This window comes from Lemur catta, chromosome 1 (assembly GCF_020740605.2).
Source record: "Lemur catta isolate mLemCat1 chromosome 1, mLemCat1.pri, whole genome shotgun sequence".
NCBI lineage: Eukaryota > Metazoa > Chordata > Mammalia > Primates > Lemuridae > Lemur > Lemur catta.
Genome location: NC_059128.1, coordinates 56,027,995 through 56,044,735, shown reverse-complemented (window position 1 = coordinate 56,044,735; position 16,741 = coordinate 56,027,995). Strand labels below are relative to the sequence as shown.

General features: G+C 42.5%; 1 protein-coding gene and 1 long non-coding RNA gene across 4 annotated transcripts in view; one reads left to right on the top strand and one right to left on the bottom strand.

Annotated features, from left to right (window-relative positions):
• Nucleotides 1-7,196, top strand: part of PSMA6 (proteasome 20S subunit alpha 6) — a 21,693-nt gene extending 14,497 nt beyond the window's left edge. Inside the window, exons 4-7 of the mRNA XM_045568642.1 lie at nucleotides 556-711; nucleotides 2,404-2,582; nucleotides 4,667-4,761; nucleotides 6,971-7,196. Of these exons, the coding sequence (XP_045424598.1) occupies nucleotides 556-711; nucleotides 2,404-2,582; nucleotides 4,667-4,761; nucleotides 6,971-7,028 (488 nt within the window). The 3' untranslated portion in view covers nucleotides 7,029-7,196. The remainder of the gene's footprint in view (nucleotides 1-555; nucleotides 712-2,403; nucleotides 2,583-4,666; nucleotides 4,762-6,970) is intronic.
• The window catches only part of LOC123650140, a 22,616-nt gene extending 5,875 nt beyond the window's left edge, over nucleotides 1-16,741 (bottom strand). The window contains exons 1-3 of one of the 3 annotated variants that reach the window (XR_006739273.1): nucleotides 16,537-16,741; nucleotides 14,764-14,864; nucleotides 6,059-6,081 (exon numbers count right to left, since the gene is read on the bottom strand). This is a non-coding gene — a long non-coding RNA (uncharacterized LOC123650140). Of the gene's footprint in view, nucleotides 1-6,058; nucleotides 6,082-6,217; nucleotides 6,242-14,763; nucleotides 14,865-16,536 lie in introns of those variants that run through there. The other 2 variants (XR_006739275.1, XR_006739274.1) reach the window with 2 other exon arrangements.

Genomic DNA, 16,741 nt, shown 5'->3' with positions numbered 1-16,741 from the left:
TTGAGTATTGTGAGCTTTTTTGAAATTATAATTATAATAAAATTAGGTCTTTATGCTACTGTCTGGGAAACTGGGCTGAGACCCCTCTCACAGATGATCTGTCTTATTTCATCTACAGTTAGTAGTTTAAGGGGACCTAAGTCAGTATATCTCAAACCTGGTAATAATGACACTGGTTAGAAGTGGGTGAGAATTATTAGAAAAATTACTTTGGCTTTTTATTTTCTGAAAAATTCAAACCTAGAAACAAAGATTGAGAGTATTCTTTCTCTTTATTGCTTGTTCTTTTGGGAGTTACTAGATACTTGTAGAAATTATTTGACTGCTGATGAAGAGCTTCATTTAAAATGGCAGTACTGTGTATGGAGTCCATCTTTTAAAAAAAAAATGTATATACTTGTTGCTGAGTCATTTAGTATTCATTGGTGATAGAAAAAGCCATAGTGGACCCCTTCTCCTTTCCTTAACGTCGGCATGTGCATAGGGTGGGAAAATGGTCTAGTTTTCAGGTTCATTCTTCTAACAAGGTAAACCTTTGTTTTTTCATGCTATAAGCTGACAGCAGATCCCAGGTACAGAGGGCACGCTATGAGGCAGCTAATTGGAAATACAAGTATGGCTATGAGATTCCTGTGGACATGCTGTGTAAAAGAATTGCTGACATTTCTCAGGTCTACACACAGAATGCTGAAATGAGGCCTCTTGGTTGTTGTAAGTATGCTAAGAAGTTTCCCAAATAATTGATGAATTACAACTTTTTTAAAAACAAAACACACATAGAGAAAAGTTAAGCAACACTTGGATTCTGAACATGTGGTATGGAAATTATATAAGACAGGAAAATATAATAAATCAGAGCTGAAGAATAGGTTTTACAACAGTATTTTACATATTATCTTTAAGCTTTAGGTGCTATTATAGACTTTTTATCAAAATGTTTTTATTTGGAGCATGTGATTTGAAAGATCCAAGTCCCTGTTTTATCAAGGCTTCTCTTGCAATTCCAGATTACTAATTCCATGGAAATACCTACACTAGGCATCTAACAATGTAGCTGTTTCTTTTGACCACCCTAATGAATTAGGGTCACACACAGGCCTGTGATTCATATTTTTAGAATGAATTTCTCTATTTTAAAAACAATTGGGAGAGGGATGGGATTTACTGATTTTAGATGTAATATAATAAATTAGCCTGAAAAATTCAATACATGTTTGTTTCTGACATTGTGTGCATTCATTTATGATAATTAAAGCAGTCGGTGTAATGATTTCTCCTTAGCATCCAACCCTATTGACCTCCCACTTAAAAATTACTTAAACCCTACTCATCTTAGAAGACCTTAGAGTAAAGAAGTATTTGTTGTGTCCTCCAAGCCTATCTCTTTGTGTTGCCCTTGTACTTTGTATATACCAAATATAAAATGTAAAGAAAATTACCGGGTGATGTAACGTTTGAATAAAGCAATTACCTGATCTTGTCATAAAATAAAGTTGAAAATTCCTCATTAGTAGACATACAAAACATCTAAAATATGAATAAAGTAGCTGGCTAATATGAAATCTTACGATAGGACACTATATAACAGAGGTTCATATCTAGAATATAACAAACCAAGAGTTGAGCCATTTCTTAATTACTTTGATGCCTGTTTTACTGAGCGGAAAGAAATTTGATGGTATTTATTTTAATCGTATGTTTGCAATGTGGTAACATTAGATTTGTAGTAACAAAGTTACATGTATAGAATTTAGAGGTTAGTTTGTACTGACTTACTAGAGGGGTGTCTACCAGCAGTAATGAAGATGGGCAGTGCGAAGGTGAGCGGGTAGCCCCTAAGTGTATTTCACTTTGTGCCATCATTCTCTGAGTGTGTTCCCTGGAACCTTAGTAGTATTTCTTAAATTAAAAAAAAGAAAAGAAAAAAAATTATTTGGTTAAATAAATCTAAGAACTACTGAGTAAAAGTTAAGTAGGTCAGCCTACAACAGAATGTTTCAGCACATTTATTATGTTATTGTTTATTATTTGACTCCAAAAGCAGTATATGAAAATATTTTCCAAATTCATTTGACCAGGTAACATCTTGAAGAGTTGGGGCTCAAATAAACATGGTTTGGATAATAGCAAGGGATGGAAAAATAGTTTGTAAATTACATTTTTAATAATTCAAATTATTTTTTTAAATCTTTGATAAATCCTTTTGCGAAATGGGAATTAATCTGTTACCTAATTTATCTGTGGTGATAACCTGTATTTTGTTTATCAGTTTTCGTAAAGCAAAACATATACTAAAATTGATGGCCAAAGTAATGATTAGCAACAGTTATGTGACACCACTAAGAAAGAGGAAATTTTGTTGTATAAAGCTAAAAGATATTTCATTAGTGTCTTTGTTTTTAGGTATGATTTTAATTGGTATAGATGAAGAACAAGGCCCTCAGGTATACAAGTGTGATCCTGCAGGTTACTACTGTGGGTTTAAAGCCACTGCAGCAGGAGTTAAACAAACTGAGTCAACCAGCTTCCTTGAAAAAAAAGTGAAGAAGAAATTTGATTGGACATTTGAACAGACAGTAGAAGTAAGTTAACTAAAAGGAACTCCTTTTATATTATATAGAACAGTGAGAATCTTTCATAATTGACAATATAGAAAAGCTATTCCTGAGTTATATACCAAGATCCGAGTTTCTCAGCTTAATAATAAAGTTGGGCTGGCACAGTGGCTCATGCCTGTAATCCCAGCACTTTGAGAGGCCAAGGTGGGAGGATCGCTTGAAGCCAGGAGTTTGAGACCAGACTGAGCAACATAGCGAGACCCCATCTCTACAAAAATATTTAAAAATTAGCTGGGCATAGTGGCATGATGCCTTGTAGTCTCAGCTACTTGGGAAGCTGAGGCAGAAGGATCACTTGAGCCCAGGAGTTTGTGGTTGCAGTGAATTACGATGATGCCACTGCACTCTAGCCTGGGCAACAGAGTGAGACACTGTCTCAAAAAATAAAAAGAAGAAAATTGATGTCATTCAGCTGACATGGGAAAATTAGAGCTGCTTTTATTCCCTTAATTGCTTATCTTATTTCATAATGTATTTGAGATGGCTTTTTAACAACATATAAAATGGGAAAACAAATAAGATTAGGAATCAGCTGAGTGTGGTGGCACAAGCTTGTAGTCCCACCTACTTGAGAGGCTGAGGCAGGAGAATCATTTGAGCCCAGGTATTTGAAGCCAGCCTGGGCAACATAATGAGACCATGTCTCTAAAAAAAAAAAAAAAAAAAAAAAAACGAGGCCGGGCGCAGTGGCTCACGCCTGTAATCCTAAGCCCTCTGGGAGGCTGAGGCAGGTGGATTGCTCGAGGTCAGGAGTTCGAGACCAGCCTGAGCGAGACCCCGTCTCTACTAAAAATAGAAATAAAAAAAAATTATCTGGACAACTAAAAATATATACAGAAAAAATTAGTCGGGCATGGTGGCGCATGCCTGTAGTCCCAGTTACGTGGGAGGCTGAGGCAGTAGGATCGCTTAAGCCCAGGAGTTTGAGGTTGCTGTGAGCTAGGCTGACGCCACGGCACTCACTCTAGCCCGGGCAACAGAATGAGACTGTCTCAAAAAAAAAAAAAAAAAATGAAAGAAAGAAAAGAAATAAGACAAGGCCCGGCCCAAAGACCTGCATGGTTGCTATGGTTGAAACTCAAATTTGGCTTAAGCTTCCTGCTAGCAAAAGTAAAAAGGTTGAGAGTCAGAAATACTATTCTGTGGTCCTAATGGAAAGGCAGCCAGACACTGAAATTTTAGGGAAGCAAACCTCTTCCTAGTAAAAGAATGACTTGGCAAAGAAATTATATCTGCGATGCAAAAGTAGAGTTAGCTTTCTACAGGGTTCTTGAGGGGATTATTCACTATGTTTGGGAAGTTTTAAATTGACAGAATAAGCTAAAATGCTTATACAAATATTTAGTAACCTTAGACTGTAAGGAAGCCTCTTTTTACTGCTGAGAAATTAAAAACAAAAATTTTAGTAGATTTTGAACTTAAGAGTATGAAAGCCAAAGTCTGAAGACTAACAACAGGCTTCTGATAAATGACAAGAAAAATTACCATCTAATGCTTTTATATTTCGTTGGCAGTATATTTTATGCTAAGAGGAGATAGAAAGCTAGTTCTCATCCAGGAGGTACTGTGCCCTGTTTAAATGTTTCTTAAAGTTTTTTTTAATTGCAGTTCATAATTACATAAATATTCACATCAGATATCAAAACATTTAAAACATTTTTTAATTGTTGTTACTGTAAATTCTTTGAAGGTATAAACTGTATCATTCAACTTTTCCCTTTCCCCATTTCACCCCACGTGCTAAGCATAATGCCTAGGATATAGTAGTCATCAAGCACATAAACTGCTTTGTATAAATCATCCTGTTCTCTTTGATGGACCCCTTTAACTTATGCCTTGGTAGAAACAAGTTTCTATAATTGGCAGGCAACACATTGGAGTTAAGCACTCTCTGTTAGTAACATGTGACTATAAAACTATCACTGAAACATAGAGTTTGTCATTAGCAAATAGCTGGTGGTTAACTCATATGATTTCAATGTGCCTAAAATGAAAACGACTTGGTATCTCTGAAAAATACTGTATTTTAATCTTGATATTTTTTCCAGACTGCAATTACATGCCTGTCTACTGTTCTATCAATTGATTTCAAACCTTCAGAAATAGAAGTTGGAGTAGTTACAGTTGAAAATCCTAAATTCAGGTAAGTTATATTGCCAGCCATGTACTTAAAGAAGTTTGCCAAGTGCAGACCAGAAAAGTGGAGGTGTGTGAGTGTAGTTGTCCTGTAACTAACTTTGGGGGGGGGGGGGGGGCGGCTTTTTTTTGGTAACTATGATTATAGTTTTTTTCCTTCGGCGCCTGAGAGATCTGTTTTAAAACTTACTGGAGCCTCTTTAAGACAAATATAACAGCTTTTCTCATTTCAGAGTGATTTTATATTTAATATCAGAGGTGACACAAAATAACCTTCTTTATGTAAGGAGTAAAGTAAGCATAAGGTTTTGTTATGTTTTGTTTAACGCCAGTAAATTTAACTCTCAAAGTAGTAGTTTTCAAGTTTTTCAGGTAGAGCTTTGGTTATTTAGTGGTTATTTAAGTGGCGCTTTGAAGAATAATGTGAAATACCGATATATATCAGACCTTTATCTGGAGATCTTTGGAAAGCCCAAATTTTGAATACAACTAATTGAGTTGCAGGTGCTGGGTGCTTGTGTGTTCTTACTCATTGAGTGACTAACTCCCACACATCAGCCTTACAGATTCCATGATTCAAATCCATACTAGATGCTTAATATACATCAGCTCATTTAATTCTCCCAGCAACCCTATGTGGTGATTTACATACCATGGACTAGGACGCTCTTGTGTTTAATGAAAATACTACGGTTGAATCTACACATGTAGGAAACTGCTGGGAGGCATTTTAACTATTATGTGAATTTACTCTTAGATCACAATCATAAGGACACATGGTCATTGTTGTGGTGGGGGATGGGGAGTGGGGAAGTAGTAAACTAAGCTTAACCAGACCTTGAAGAGTTTTTTGTTAGTTTGTGGTTTTCTTCCTCATTTGTTCTTTTGGTCACCTACAGGTAAGTGATATAAATGTGAAAGATTTAAAGAAAATTCATAGGATTAAAAAAAAACAGAACCACAAACTGAGAGCTGGGTATACCTGTAATCACAGGTACTTAGGAGGCTGAAATAGAAGGATTGCTTAAGCCCAGGAGTTTGAGGCTACAGGTACTGTGATTGTACCTGTGAATAGCCATTGCACTCCAGACTGGGCAACATAGTAAGACCCCATCTCCTAAAAAAAAAAAAAACACACACACAACAGAATTGAATCTGTTATTTTAAAAATTGATAAGAAGCCAAAGATCTTGTGTCTTCAAAAAGCCTTTGTAGGCCAGGCATGGTGGCTCATGCCTATAATCTTAGCACTTTGGGAGGCCAAGGCAGGAGGATTGCTTGAGGCCAGGAGTTTGAGACGAGCCTGAGCAAGAGTGAGATCCCATCTCTACAAAAAAATGGAAAAATTAGCATGTTTGTGTGCACCTGTAGTCCCAGCTACTCGGGAGGCTGAGGCAGGACAATCTCTTAAACCCAGGAGTTGGAGGTTGCTGTGAGCTGTGATGACACCCCTGTATTCTAGCCTGGGCAGCAGAGTGAGACGGTGCCTTTAAAAAAAAAAAAAAAAAAGCTTTTGTATCATTTATAAATTATGTAATAGTATATGTAAATAGTAACCAGAATATATAGATAGCATAAGCACCAGCAACTATATAAACTACTTACTATTGCCTCATTTGCATTAAAAAATGTTATTTTGAAAAATTTCACTTTTAAAAAGTCTAGCAATAACAGGTCACTTTAACAGGCTTGCCAATTGCTTCCTTTCAAGGCAAACATCATTTAGAAAATATCATGTTCAACCTGGATTACCTCTGGCTAATAGAATATTTATCCAATTATAAACTTATTTTCATGGACTTTTACTGAATCTAGGCAACTTTTTAAAATCTTAAAATTTCTCAATTTTCATCTCAGCTGATACAGACTTGAGTTATACTAGGTATAAATGTGTTTTTACTAGATGCTAAATAGAATACATTAGGTATAGTTTAGCTTTATACTTTATACTAGTCAATTAAAATATTCTTCAGCTAAAGGGTTTCATTTTCAAACGACTTATTCTGGATCTGATCTCAGAAGTAAACATTTTTATGTATAGATGAAGATGATATACTATCGGGAAAAAGATTGGTTATAAATAGGTCAATGTTGAAGTAGGTTGATAGGTACGTGGAAATTTATACTACCTGACTTTTGTATGTGTTTGAAATTTTCCATTTAAAAAAGTTTTTAAAAAGTAAATAGTTGGGTTTTTCTTCCCTTTTTCCTTCCAGGATTCTTACAGAAGCAGAGATCGATGCTCACCTTGTTGCTCTAGCAGAGAGAGATTAAACATTGTTACTAGTTTACCAAATCCGTGATGCCACTTGCCTGTATTTGGCAACAACAAATCAACATTATGGAGGCCCCTGAATTGAGAAAGGAACCTCTCCCACTCCTCCTACTGCTGTGAAGTGGTTAGGACTCTGTATAAATAAAAGCAATCCTTTTGGAAAATAATCGCATCCTGTCTTTTTTTACCTCCATTTTTTTCAATTATTTTCATTTTTAATTGACATATAATGTACAGATTTATGGAGTACAATGTGATGTTTTAATATATGTATACATTGTATAATTATCAAATTGGTAATTAGCATATCCATCACTTTAACATGTATCATTTCTTTGTGGTGGGAACATTCAGAATCCTCTTTTCTAGCTATTTTGAGGTATAGAATCCCTTATTGTTTACTGCGGTCACTCTACTGTGCAGTGGGATACCAGACCTTATTCTTCCTAATTATAACTTTGTACCTGTTGACCAACCTCTCCCCATCCCCCCCACCACCACCTCTAGTCCCTGATAACCACTGTTCTATTCACTATTTCTGTGAGATCAACTTTTTTCAGATTCTGCAGATAGTAAGAATGTGTTATTTTTCTTTCTATGTCTGATTTGTTTCACTTACATAATCTCCAGCTTTATCCGTGTTGTCACAAAATGACAGAATTTCATTTTTTTTTTATGGCTATCTCTTTTTATTTTTTGAGTTGGGGTCTTGCTCATTTGCCCAAGCTGGAGTGCAGCTTCGGACTCCTGGGTCAAGCATTCCTCCCACCTCAGCCTCTCAGGTAGCTAGGACTACAGGCGCATTCCACCATGCCCAGCTTCTGTGAATCTCTCTTCAAGGTACTGATTTCATTTTCTTTGAATATATGCCCAGTAGTGGGATTGCTGGATCACATAGTAGTTCTATTTTTAATTTTTTGAGGACCCTCCATACTGTTTTCCATAATGTCTATACTAACGTACATTCCCACTAACTGAGTGTTCCTTTTTCCCCACATTCTCACCAACACTTGTTATGTCTTTTTGATAACAGTCATTATAACTGGAATGAGGTGATGATTGTGGTTTACCTCCAATTTTAAGTATTAGGCCTTTAGTACATGCAGACTTAAATATTCACCATCTTCACTTGTAGCATCAGTCATTTTCTTGACTAATACAAGCTTTCTTGGCTTAAGGAACTTAGTAGCCAGAAATTTAAACTTTAACTATATAATTAAATAACAAACTACAATTCTGGTTTTGAGACTTGCTCTGACTATAAGTTGGTATGTGAGACAAGGCCTTTATTTTCTAAAGCCTCATTCAAATGGGATATTCCTGAACCAGGACTCCAGTTCCATTGAAGGCGTCAACTATAGTAAAAAGATTAGCCTAGTTGGTATTAAGAGTTTTGAGATAAATATTTATATTCAATAAGAACTAGTATTTTTAAGAGTAGAAATTGTTATCTTCGGGAAACATAGGACTAGAAAAGTAGAATGTGTATATTTTTTGCACCTTAAGTATTTAAAGCAGACATTAAGGAATTGGTTTATAGTAAAGTTTAGAGGTACCACCATAAATACTTTTAAGGGAAAACTATATTCATAGTAACCCTTTTTGTTTTTTAAATGGACAGAATTAAGTTTTTAAGATCCCCAGACTGGTGACCTGTACCACTAATTGTTGTAGATAATCCAGAAATCTTGGAAAGTCTAAGGCATTTTATGTCTTCATTTGCACTAATTAAGACTGGTGCTATTGACCTCATACAGGTGAGTGTGGCTGCTGGTCTAATAGCAATCCCTGAAGTCAGAGTTGACCCTGTTTTTGTAGCCACCAGGCCCACACAAGAGGAGGCCATGTGAGCATGTGACCACTAGAAGCAGGAAACTTCACAGACCACATCCTCTTCAGAGCTGAGTCAGGAGTAGTAAAGTTTCCTAACAGGGAAGCAGGGTTCTTCCAGTTCAGAGGTTGCTGCTTTGGGATTACTCATCCAAATCCACCAGGCTCTGTTGAAAGTGGTGCCATCCTTTTGAAAGTGTAGATGGGCTAATCCCCTGAACAGACTGAACTACAACCTTAGAGTGTTGACCAGTTTCACCCTTCTGGAGATGGATGAGAGACTATCACATAATTCTGTTTTTCCTGTAAGAGGATACCTTTTAGGGAGAGCATACTGAAGCTATAACTTGTTAGAAAAATGAATTTTACATTATAACGCAAAATCTACGTGAATTAAGATTATAGAATAGCTTGGGGTTTTTTTGTGTTTTAGAGACAAAGTCTTGCTCTGTCTCCCTGGCTGAAGTGCAGTGGCATCATCATAGCTCACTGTAACCTCCAACTCCTGGGCTCAAGCAAACCTCCCATCTCAGTCTCCTGAATAGCTAGGACTACCTACAGGCATGCACTACCATGCCTGGCAAATTTTCTTATTTTTTGGAGACACAGGGTCTAAATGAATCTGGTTTCTCATTCACTTACAACCTAAATGGTACAATGTTGTTTCTTTATTAAAAAATGAAGTATCAAGAGAAGGAAAGCCTCATGTCTACCCAAATAGCTTCACATTCATGAATGTCTGCACATAGCCCTCTGAGTGTCAAAATTCTTATATTTCTCATATTTTTAAAATTATAGCTGAGGACCAGGCACAGTGGCTCATGCCTGTAATCCCAGCACTTTGTCTTTTTTTTTTTTTTTTTCTATTTTTAATAGAGACGGGGTCTCGCTCTTGCCAAGGCTGGTCTCACACTCCTAAGCTCAAATGATCCTCCCGCCTCGGCCTCCCAGAGTGCTGGGATTACAGGCATGAGCCACCGCGCCTGGCCCCAGCACTTTGGGAGGCCAAGATGGTAGGATCACTTGAGACCAGCCTCAGCAACATAGTGAGACCCCATCTCTACAAAAAATTTTAAAAATTGGCTGGGCATGGTGGCATGCACCCCTTGTCCTAGCTACTCAGGAGGCTGAGGCAGAAGGATTGCTTGAGCCCAGGAGTTGGGGTTACAGTGAGCTATGATTGGGCAACTTTACTCTAGCCTGGGTGACAGAGCAAGACCCTATCTCTAAAAAATAAATAAATTATACCTGTATTCTTTTTTTTTTTTTTTTTTTGAGACAGAATCTTGCTCTGTTGCCCTGGCTAGAGTGCCATGGCATCAGCCTAGCTCACAGCAACCTCAAACTCCTGGGCTTAAGCAATCCTTCTGCCTCAGCCTCCCGAGTAGCTGGGACTACAGGCATGCACCACCACACCCGGCTAATTTTTTCTATATACTTTTAGTTGTCCATTTAATTTCTTTCTATTTTTTAGTAGAGACAGGGTCTCGCTCTTGCTCGGGCTGGTCTCAAACTCGACCTCAAACGATCCACCCGCCTCAGCCTCCCAGAGTGCCAGGATTACAGGCATGAGCCACTGTGCCCGGCCTCCATATTTTTAATAATAAAAAACGTGTATGAAGAAATTGAAAATACCCTAGATAGCCAGCAAAAGGAAATTGATTAAGAAATCATAGTTCAGTAAAATATTTTGCTGCCACTAAAAATGTTTTAAGGCCGGGTGCAGTGGCTTACACCTATGATCCTAGCACTTTCGAAGCTCTAGGTGGGAAGATTGCTTGAGACCAGGAGCAACAGAAGGAGACTGAGTCTCTAAAATTAATTAATTAATTAAAATAAAATTCTATTAACTTAAAAAATACATAGGGAAAAAAATCTCGAGATAATAAAAAATGTTCATAATGGTTACAGATTTTTTCTTATTCCTTATATTTTAATATTATTTTCTAAATGTTTTTCAATGATCAAGTATTATTTATAGAATCAATCTAAAATTAAGTTCTGAATTTTAGAAACCTGTACTGAAAAGCATGGATTTCTTTTTTTTTTTTTTTGAGACAGAATCTCGCTTTGTTGCCCGGGCTAGAGTGAGTGCCGTGGCGTCAGCCTAGCTCACAGAGACCTCAAATTCCTGGGCTTAAGCGATCCTCCTGCCTCAGCCTCCCGAGTAGCTGGAACTACAGGGATGTGCCACCATGCCTGGCTAATTTTTTCTATATATATTTTAGTTGGCCAGATAATTTCTTTCTATTTTTAGTAGAGACGGGATCTCACTCTTGCTCAGGCTGGTCTCGAACTCCTGAGCTCAAACGATCCACCCGCCTCGGCCTCCCAGAGTGCTAGGATTACAGGCGTGAGCCACCGCACCCGGCCTGGATTTCTTTTTTAAGATTAAAGTTTTCAGTCTTTTTATGAGCGAATAAGCCCAAATTTTCTCAATAAAATACCAAAAGAAAAGCTATGGATTTTCTTACCCATTTTTGAAGTGTCCCCACATCCTATAGTGGCACTACGTGGAGAGGAGGCTTGCTCAGCTGCTCACACATGCTGGTCACGACCCCTGGTTCAAACCCTGTGTGGGCTACTTGTTTTTCTCAGTTCTGGGTCACAACCCCTAAGCCAGGTGACCGCACACTCAGTGCATACATGAAGTGCATTCACTTTCCCAGGGCAAAGCCATCGCCACTGCACGAAGAGCAAGAGCCACTGAGGGAGAGAGCGGCCTACAGGGTTTCCTGACACCATCTCATCCTATCACCTGTTACACATCCGACTGACCTCAGGCTTGACGGCCTCACCTCCAGCCCTGTGAATCTTTACCTTGCCTCTACGTGAAAGATGACCATCGCCATGAGCGGGTGCTTGGTTCTAACTCAAGAAGAGCCTCCAGGGTGACAAAAAGCATTATTTGCCTATTGACCTCTCTGTGCAATGAGGAAATCACTGAGTTCCGTGTGGTTTTAAATTCTCTGTAATACCACTTTTCTATGCCCATGTCCCATCTGGGTAAGCAGTGAAGACTTGCAAACTGAAACGTGCTGAATTAGTAGCTCTCAGCCGGGGTTTCCTATCAGAAGCAGCAGGGGAAATTTTTCAAAGAGAACAAGTCAGGCGCCCACTCTTGGTCTGTCAGATCAGAGTCTCCAGGACACTGCTCTGGGCATGTGCCCCTCGAGGTGCTCCCCAGTCAGACCTGCTGCTGGCTGCTGCTGGGGAAGCAGTATGAGCGGAGCTGCAGGTGACATGACCACAGTCAGGGGTCATTCTGGGCTCATTCCACCTCTGCTACTCTTTTGGTCAGTGGGCAGCTTACCAGTGTGCTGAGAAGTCAAATGGGTTTCCCGGAAGGTGACCCTGTGCCTTAGGCTCATGTCATCTGTGCCTTTGAGGACCTCATCCTTGACTCCCACAGCCAGTGGAAGGGATAAAACATGCAAAGTCTAACAATAATTGACCCTTCTCAGCAGCCTAGCTGCCTAGCAACCTCATCCGGGGGCTCCCCTTTTTCAAGGGCTTGGGGCAGATCCACCAGGCCTTTCTGCAGACCCCTCTTGAGGAGAGGCCTCTACCAGATCCAAAGGGATATGAGAATACAGGAAAACAAGCATCTAGAAGAAAGGAATGCACCATTGTCCCAGATGGCAAGTGGGGTTGCATAAACTTTGGTGAAGCTACCGATGCCTCTTTTGAACAGCTGCCACAGAAGACTGGATTAGGGGCATCCTTTCCACGGAAATCAACATCTGACCTGGTTGCAGGGGGTGACCTCAGAGTTAACCCAGTGGTTTAGGTTTTACCAAGCTCTGCAGTGTTTACACCTTCACTGGGAACTGGAATGAAGATGGAAAGGAGAAGCAGAAGAAGAACAGGAAAGACCTGTTCTTGGGGCAGAGTAGGGATGATCTGGGGAGAGCCCCTGCTAACAGCCTCAGGCCTGGGTCTGGCGGGGGTTTCCCGGGGATAGAGACATGAGCTGGAATCTGGCCGTCAAGTTGATAGCCACCATCAGAGCCGTGTTTGCCTCGCTCAGGCAAACTGGAGCCACCCTGCTTGGGCAGCCTCCAGAGGCCTGGCTGGCACTTGTTTCTGGGAGCTCATACAAGTCCTCATCAAAAGGGAAGGCAAAAAAGCTTCTGTGAAGTTGGCCATGCTGGCATTTCTTGGTTTTTTTTTTTTGTTTTTTTTCTTTTTGAGATAAGGTCTCCCTGTGTCACCCAGGCTAGAGTGCAGTGGCATCATCTTAGCTCACTGCAGCCTCAGACTCCTGGGCTCAAGTGATCCTCCTGCCTCAGCCTCCCAAGTAGATGGGACTACAGGCACCTGCCACCATGCCCGGCTAATTTTTTACATTTTTTTGTAGAGACAAGGTCCCTCTATGTTGCCCAGGCTGGTCTCAAACTCCTGGGCTCAAGCAATCCTACTTGCCTCAGTCTCCCGAAGTGCTGGGATTGTAGGTATCAACCACTGCGCCCCGCTCATGCTGGAATTTCTTAAAGTGACAGTGGTCAAGTTTAAGTTTTGAATGGACACAGGAGGGGGCAAAATCACCCCTATCCAAACAACTTGCCCACTGATCCCAGCGGAGTGGCTGCAGAGCCCTGTCACTCCAGGCTGAGCTGGAGAAGGCCGCTTGCTACTCGGTGCCTCTGTACCCAGCTGGCACCTGAGAAAATGTGTTTCAAGAGGGAACCCAGAGAAGAAGGCTGTGCAAAGGCCAGGTTATTGCACCATCTCTTGTCTATTTAGGAAGCATTTTCTTAGTACTTCTTATCGGTTAGCAAATATTTTTGAGCCCCTCCTATAGGTCATACCCTGCTTTGGGCACGTGGGACAAACACAGCAACATGGACCACGTCTCTCTAGGGGCTAAGAATTAAAGCCCTTGCATGTCTTGCAGAGTATCTCCTCCAAGTCAGCGGGCTGTCACTGAGACATTTGTGGCAGCGTCACATGCCGTCTGCATCCAGCAGGGTGGGAGTTTGCGCCTTTACAGAAGCAGACTGGGCATGAAGACATCTTGTGCAGAACCAACCTCTGGGCCTCTTTCCGGGCAGCTGTTAGGGACACCCCCAGGGACTGCAGCGACCTGCCCATGATTGGTGAGCCGATGCCTCTAACAACGCAAAAGTACTTGTAGTAGGCCCCTTTCCTGCCACAAACTACCCAGAGATCCCGTCTGGGTTTTTTTTTTTTCCCTTTTTTCTTTTTATTCTTATTTCTTTCTCTGTAAAGTGTACTTAAAAATCAAAAGATCATTGTAAAACAGGGTATAATGCTGTTTCTTCTAAAGCAGGAAGGGCTGTAGGTGCTCACAGCTGATTTCTCATTTCTGAAAAACCCCAGTTCCAGGCCTCCTTACACAAAGCGGGGGGAGGGCGGCTGATGGCCTTGGAGGGCGGGGGATAAATAGTCGCTTGAACCCCTGTGCAGGCACTTGCCCACCAGACGATGCGGTGGAACTGGGCATAGGGAGGAACCTCCTGAAAGGGTGCACAGGTGCACACCACCACGCCTGGCTAGTTTTTTATAGTTTTGTGGAGACGAGGTCTTGCTTTGTTCTCCAGGCTGGTCTCCAACGATCCTCCCGCCTCAGCCTCCCAATGTGCGCTATGCCCAGCCTCTTCTCACATTCTTATTGACAGAATATGGCCTCTTGAAGCCTACGAGTGCAGGAGGGATTTTGCAACCTCCCAGTGGCATTCGTCACCTGTGGAAAACTACAGGTCAACTAATAAAACAGCTTGCGTATCAGGGGCTTGGAGCCAGGAGGATGGATCACCAGCCTTGGGAAATCCTATCTTCCCCCGAAGGGCAGGGTGGCCTTCCTGGGCCTGGCACCCGGGCTGCTGGGCTCCCAGCCAAGTGTCCATAGGACACTCCTCCTGGCACCTGGATCCTTCTTACCTTCCTGGAACACAGAGACCAGGAGGCTCCTGCTCTGGAGACTGAACAGACAACATCTGCATTTCCAGGACCTCAGAAATAGCCTGCTCCAGCCAGCTTTTCTGGGAGAAACAGGAAGAACACTGGTCAGGAACATTTCCCCCTTGCTTTGTACTGCCTTAGCGCGTCCTCCTGCTGGGGGGGCCCTTACCAACCAAGGCTTGAACTAGAGACTGTGTGAACCTGCCCAGCTCACAGCAGGTGCGCCATGGGTGTTCTTCCCCAAGGCCCCGGGCCAGCAAAGTACTACATTAACCAGTGCTGGGTGAACTTTAGAGTGTCTGCATCTGAGCTGGAATAGTTATTTAAATTTACAATCTTGCTGTGCCAGTGGAATGTAGCTTGATTTCTTTAAACCAATATAGCCTGATTTCTTTCAGATTCTCAGCCTGTTTTGAAGGGTTATTGAACCTTCTTTATATGCAGAAATTAGGTCTGTCTTCCTGCATTTCCTAATTGCTTCCCCGGCCCCCACCCCATGAAGCCCACAGCCAGGCCAGGTCCAGAGAAGCGAGAACAAAGTGGAAGGTCAAAGGCTGAGGCTCCACTCCCCTCCCCTGGGAGCTGTTCACAGCTGGTGCCCCAGTCCCTGACCCACCAGCCTCAGGTTCAGGGCCAGGGTGGGGCTCGGTGCAGGCGCCCCGACCCTGGCTGCAGCCCCAGGTACAGGAGCACTGCGGGAATTTTCCACCTTACTCTGCAGCCTGGTTGGCTCCTCCTTTGATCATCATGGAGCAGCTGACAGGCCTGGCTTGGGCAAGGTCAGTGAGGGCGGCAGAGGCAGCCCTGGCCTGCTCAGGGCCTGGCTTCCCTCTCTGCAGGGAGGAAGGGCGGAGGAGGCCTGAGCTATCTCTCAGCCTGGAGCCTCAGGCCAAGCAGCCTCTGCCTCAGCCTCTGCCCAGGCCTGTTTCCTCCTGGTCTCCTGCTCTCTGGTTTCCTTCGGCTTTCCCTCTGGGCGGCTCCCAGTTCCTCCAAAATCCCCTCCAGGAGATTTGCTTGTTGCCACAAAATAATGCAAATCTGTTCCTAGGGCCGCCCAGGCAACCTGCAGTCTCTGTCTTCCCGATACCTGAAGAGGGTGGGAGGCAGGCCCTGTGCCCCCCGTGCCCTTCTCCAGCCCCCACAATGGGACAAAGAACAAACGGCACCCACTCAGTGCCATGTGGGGTGCGAGAGATGAGGCCCTGTCTTTGCATTCAGGGAATGGAGCTCAACCCAGGGAAAGGCCACAAAAACCCCTCAGATTCTCCGGTCCTTTTTTTCCCTACTTAATGGATAAATGGTTTGTATATTAAAGTTTATGTTTATGTTTGGCATTTGTTTATCTGTGTTTATCTAACTTGAACTCCTTGCGCTGTCTGGAGCAGAAAGTGAAGGCACGTGGACAAAGACTTCTGAGTCCCACGGTCCTAGGTGGTGACAAATGCAGGAATGCACCAAGCAAAGCAAACCCTGCCGTGTGGCCATCCACCAGCTGGGCCTGGCATGGGGCCATAGTCAAGGCGGCCTAAGACCCTTGAACATGGAGCCAGTGACCAGAGACAGCTCATCTGCACCCTGGTGAACCCCATGGCAGGGTGTGGGGCGAGTGCCCTGCAGGTGGCCCCCCAGGCTGTCTCCAGGGGTGAGGGAGCAGTGCCTGAGGCAGACTGGACTGAAGCCAAACCCTCTCAGCCACCCCTGTCCTCCCCTGTCCTCCTCCTCCGTGTCCCTGGGCTGGGGGCCAGACCTTACCTGCCGTGCAGCACCCTGCCTGTGTTGCTGCTGCTGCCGCCTCCAGGGTCAGGCCTGACTCCTCTGGGGAGGAGGGAACACCGGGCCCCCCCTCCTGCCTGGGGGGAGGAGGGAGGAATGCGAGTGGCTGTGTGCTGTGTAGCAGGCCCTCAGGGGCCAGAGTAAGCACTACCTCCTGACTCTGCATAGCAGGCCTATGAGGCAG